At 40.8% G+C, this 5,517-nt stretch overlaps 1 protein-coding gene across 1 annotated transcript in view; it reads right to left on the bottom strand.

Annotated features, from left to right (window-relative positions):
- The window catches only part of mmp17b (matrix metallopeptidase 17b), a 36,572-nt gene that overhangs the window by 18,307 nt on the left and 12,748 nt on the right, over positions 1-5,517 (bottom strand). Inside the window, exons 6-10 of the mRNA XM_015016473.1 lie at positions 4,585-4,761; positions 2,880-2,973; positions 2,020-2,093; positions 713-862; positions 159-428 (exon numbers count right to left, since the gene is read on the bottom strand). Coding sequence (XP_014871959.1) covers positions 159-428; positions 713-862; positions 2,020-2,093; positions 2,880-2,973; positions 4,585-4,761 — 765 coding nt within the window. The remainder of the gene's footprint in view (positions 1-158; positions 429-712; positions 863-2,019; positions 2,094-2,879; positions 2,974-4,584; positions 4,762-5,517) is intronic.

Below are 5,517 nucleotides of genomic sequence, written 5' to 3'. Positions count from 1 at the left end.
TTTTACTTCTCTTGTTTCTGCATGTGGGTCAAAAAGTTACCTCCCTCTATGACAAATACTGCCCCTTTAACCAACTCAATTCCACTTAAATTGATTTCTATTCATATTTAAAATGAGAGCAGAGGTTAAACACATTCCGAGACCATTCACTTCCTCACCGTCGTTGTCAGTGGTGATGCCGCTGACACCGTCCCTAAGAAGCTGGCTCCATTTGTCTTCCTGCTTTTCTTCCTCTAAGTTTCCCACTTTTCCCCACACAGGTCCTTCCTCTGGATCCCACACCAGGGCCCAGTGCCCAGATCCCGGCGCTGCCTCATCCTCATCATCAGGCTGTCCTCGGGTCAGGCTCACCCCCATTCGGAAAGCAGTCAGGGGCTGAGGGTAGCCGTCCTGAAGGGACAGATCCCTGAATAGCCAGAACCTGGAGCCTGCAGCAGCACACACAGTGGCCAGGTAAGGCAGCTGAAGCAGTATGTACATATTGCAAAAGCTGAACCTTTTAACATTTTATCACATGACAACCACAGACCAGTGGCTCTTTGGACCTCCCACAATGGCTCTAAATAACTTTGACTAAAAGTGATAAAGAACCAACTAATGTTTATACATATAGCTATAACAAATACAGATTTTAGCAGATCAGTCCAGATGTCAGGAACAGGGTCAGGACAAAACACTGCACAGGTAAACATATTAAAATGGTGTTGTGTACCGCTGACGAAGATGATGGCGTGATCTGAATCCCTCTCCAGCACGGCGTCCAGGCGCAGCAGGTCAGCGGGCAGACCCCTCCACAGCCTCCTGACCGCAGCACCACGCCCTGACACCAAACCCCCACCGTTCACCCGCCACACCGTCAGGCCTGCAGCAACATCAACATTTGTGTGACATGATGTCACATAAATGACATCATTTGTGTGACAAACTGGAGAGAGTTTCTAGTTGTCCCTCCAGAATGTGTTCATTGGATGCAATATTAGCAGCTCAGCAGCATAAATAGGAAACATGAGGCTTCAGCACACTGAAGGATGAGGTTTATAAAGGCAGAGATTAATATAAAAGATATGTAGGGTTTATTTACTGGGGTTTCTTTAGTCTTTTTGTCCTTTTGTGCTATAAATGCTTTCAGAAGCACATGCAGTTAGCTACTGTTGCTATAAGCTACAAGCTGAATGTACAGCTCTGGAAAAAATTAAGAGACCACTTAAAATGATCAGTTTCTCTGATTTTACTTTTTATGGATATATGTTTGAATAAAATGAACATTGTTCATTTATTCTATAAACTACTGAAGAGTCTGAAATTCCAATCAAAAATTTTGTGTTTATTTGCAGAAAATGAGAAATGGTCAAATTAATGAAAAGATGCAGTGCTTTCAGATCTCAAATAATGCAAAGAAAACAAGTTCATGTTCACTTAGAAACAATAACACTAATGTTTAAACTCAGGAAGAGTTCAGAAATAAATATTTTGTGGAATAACCAGGAGGTTTTCAATAGGATTCAGTACAGTGGTCTCTTCATTTTTTTCAGAGCTGTATATATTGAAAGAGAGAATAACATTTTTACTGCCATAGTTTTAGTTTGTATGTTTTATTTTGTATTAGGCACATTTTTTGTTATTGTGACTTTTATTTTGAAAAGCTAAAGTAGGAAGTACAATCCAGAATGTTCGCTGGGACACAAAAGAAAGAAGCACATGGTAGGAAGGCATGATATTAATTAGTTGTTTAAAGTAATTAAATTTTGCTCATTTCTACCTCAAAAGAACGGTCAGCCAGCGAGGTATGTTTATATGTCTTGTATCATTTATTTATGTCATAGTATTCGTGACACTGTCTCATTTACATTTATGTTGTATTTTTAGTTCGACGGTGGTGTTGTGTCAGAGACACAAAGGTTATAAGAAGAGTTAATTAAAGATGACTAAACACCAGCAGTAGCGAGCTCTTTATTGTTTTCAAGAAGAGGTGGAAGTGATAAACATGTTTAATTTCTTTATTGTTTCCAACATTCAAACCTTTGAAGAAGAAAGTCTCTCCTCTTATCTTTGCCACAGCGTCAAAGCTTGTGTTACAGCGATTTATGGGAGGGCTGAAGGGACAAAAACAGAGTCAAAGGACACATGGTGATTCATTTGGTCAATCATTCAAGCAATCAAATTTTATTTGTATAGCACATTTCAGCAGCAAGGCATTTCAAAGTGCTTTACATCATAAACACAAAAACATAAAGTCATGCAACATAGAATCAACAATCAAAACATTACATTAAGTCAAGTGCCATCGTTACATTCTTAATTGATTATGTTTGAAATACAACTCTAAACAGATGGGTTTTTAGTCGAGATTTAAAGGCACTCAGTGTTTCAGCTGTTTTACAGTTTTCTGGACATTTGTTCCAGATTTGTGGTGCATAGAAGCTGAATGCTGCTTCTCCTTGTTTGGTTCTGGTTCTGGGGATGCAGAGCAGACCAGAGCCAGAAGATCTGAGGTGCCATAAATTAAGTAAACTTTCTTTTGTCTGTTTCCATCACTCACACACACTGTGCTGATCCTACATCTGGTCACTGCAAAGTACTTCTGTTACTGTCAAAGTGTCATTCAGTTCCACTCCAGTCCTACTATACTGCGTTACATATAACTACTTAAATGAACTTACCCTGGGTTTCCTTGGCTACGTTTATACTCACTTAAGTCTTGAATTTACCAACTTCCTCTGAGCTCAGTGCTTTCACTCGCCTTCAAGAAAGACTATGAAAAATTAACTTATACAGAATTTTAGCTGTAAACACTGAAAGCATTTTGAATGAATGACTAATCCCAACTCCATGATCCCGTGTTGTGACAGTCTCCCAGTTTGTCTTTGTACAGGTCGTACCCATGTCTGTGATGATGGTGATGGGCTCTGTGGTGCAGCTTAGGCTCTGTTGTAAGGCGAGGAGCATCTGTCAGCAGAAGCTGGTTCCTTTTACCTGCAGCAGAAATTAAAATACGTTGAACTTGAAAAACCTCACAGAACAGGAATGGGATTATTCACTTAAAATCCTTAAAACCACAATAAAAACTCAGCCAACACCTCCTGCAAATGTTGAGCTAGAAACCATGCAGACAGCTGTGTCTGCAGAGCTTACAGGGTATTCTGGGAAAGAAAATGGTGCAATCAGTTCCACATTTCACCAGACACTTCCCTTCCTCTGATCCTCTGATGCTTTACAATACAATGTTTTGACATGGGATGGCAGGGTAATGTGGAGGTTAAAGCTGACAGCAGCAGTCAGTAACAGCAGCTGTCAGACCCACCAACGTATTCGTATTGACGACTTAGGATGCATTCACATCAGCCCCTTTTAGTTTAACTTTAGTTCATTTGCCTAGAAAGTTTGGTTCATGTGTGGGAGGTATGAATGTATAATTAAAATCTGATGAGGATCAAAAACATGAACTCTGGTCAAATGCATATGTGAATACTAAGCAAACTGGAGACCGCTCTAAAAGCAGGAATTAGACTGTAGCACAGGGAATTCTGGGTAAATACAACCAAAATATAAACAAGCAAGTCTAGCACTAGAATTGGCTCGTGGTGTTTTACCAAAGACAAAAGAGAAATCCTATAGCCACTAAAAATCTGACACTACTCTACTTTTGTTTACATTTTGCAAAGAAGGAAGTTGCTCTCAGTATCTTCTGTCATGATTTTTGGAATGTTCCGAACCCACATGCAGCAGACACTCAGGAGAAAACTGAAGATTGAGGGTTTTATTCAAAAAACAAAAAGTGATTCGAGCTGGAGTAACTATGGACAGCTGACAGGCCAGAAACGCCGGGGCTGGGTTTGGGGTTCAAAGAACGCCTGCTCAGGGGGAGCGAGGGAGAGGAGAGCCGACTCGGTGCTGCTTGCGGCGTAGGGCCTTCCAGGGCGAGGAGATCCAGATCCCTGGCAGCGGGCTCGACTGAGTCCGGATTATGCCCGGGTTCAGGGCTCGATCAAACCTGAGACGAGGAGACGAGAGGTTAGAACGGGAAGGTATAATCACACAAGGCTTTCAGATGGCTCTTAGTTACCACAAGGGTCAACACTCTGGCGTTGAAGTGTTGGCTGGAGGCTCCTCTTATAGTTCTGGAACTGATCAGATGATCTGCAGGTGTGTGCAGACACACCCGCAAGGTGGAGCGTCAGGAGAGGGACTGAGGGGACCCCCTGGTGGCGAACTGGCGGCAGCACGGTGACAGAAGGCGACAACATCTTCAAAGGTTTTATGTTGCTTCTCTGAGTTGTTCCTGGCACCACTCAGGTGGAGTATAAAGGTTTTTCAAAGGGTTCAGTTTGTTTGACTCGGTGCTGTGTGAAAGCAATTTTTTCGGCCCAAAATTGACGATTGAAGTCGGAGTGAAAACACCCTCTTAATAGTCTAAACCTTTGCCTGTTCTCATTCCAGCGCAGGAAGATGCTCAGATATAATTCAAGTATAATAATATTTATACCATCTAGAGGTTGTAAAGTTATATTTTGGTTCATCTATCTTGTGCTTACGTACAATCACATTAAAGGTTCTCATGTGGTAATGATGCAGTGCTGTTCCTACCATAGATGTGAGTGATGTGCTCCAGGTCTTGCTGTTCCAGGCGGTAGTGCAAAGGATCTCCAACAGGACCCTGGTAGTATGGCCTCATCACTGAGTGGCGGGACGAAGAGTGGGCCAGGCCCAGAGCGTGGCCAAACTCATGGACCAACACCGTAAACAGGTCCGTGCCCTCATAAGCTGGAGGGGAATATACACAGTTATACAAGAGTTAGTCTCTTAAAGCTTGTTTCTGACCACATGATGGTGCTGTTGGACAGAAATGAACCAACTAAAAACCAAGTATCTTTGGGGTCATTTAAGGCAGACAACAGAAAAAAATATAGTTTTGCACATGGGGTGAGTGGAGGGATTGTTTTTATGCGCAATACCACTAAAATCCACTAAACTGTGGCTCCAAAACATTTCCAGTTTCTGATTCACACATAAAGAATTAAAATATCACAACCAACGATGTAAAAATTAGTTAATTCCAGGGTTAATTAACTAATTAATTAATTAATTAATTAATAACTGTTTAATTGAAAATTATACATTGTCAAAACAAGCAACATTCTCAATTCAAAAAAATCCTTTTTGCTGTAAAAATGTTTGAATAAATATACATGTGAGCTCATCAATCAAGACATTTGCTTTTAATATGGTGTTTGTTCAACCATCATATTGGTGCAAAGTGGTGTTAGAGCTGTACAAACAAGCTCAAGGAATCATGATCATTCATGGAACTTCATGAACAAATCTGTCTCTGGAAGCATGGACAATAGATGCTACAGCGGCGCATTGTAGATAGAAAAAAATTTGGAGTACACTTACATATAACAAGCTTGGGATTATTCTCAGAAAAAAAATTCCTAGAAACAACTCAGAAATTTTGACATTAATTGTTTCTTTGTGCATTCTATAACATTTCAGAAATTGTCTGAAAATTAGTTCTCT

The sequence above is a fragment of the Poecilia latipinna genome, unplaced genomic scaffold (genome assembly GCF_001443285.1).
Source record: "Poecilia latipinna isolate Pla-1442-1.1 unplaced genomic scaffold, P_latipinna-1.0 Scaffold2023, whole genome shotgun sequence".
NCBI lineage: Eukaryota > Metazoa > Chordata > Actinopteri > Cyprinodontiformes > Poeciliidae > Poecilia > Poecilia latipinna.
The sequence above is the reverse complement of the archived record's forward strand: the minus strand, read 5'-3'. Positions and strand labels throughout refer to the sequence as shown.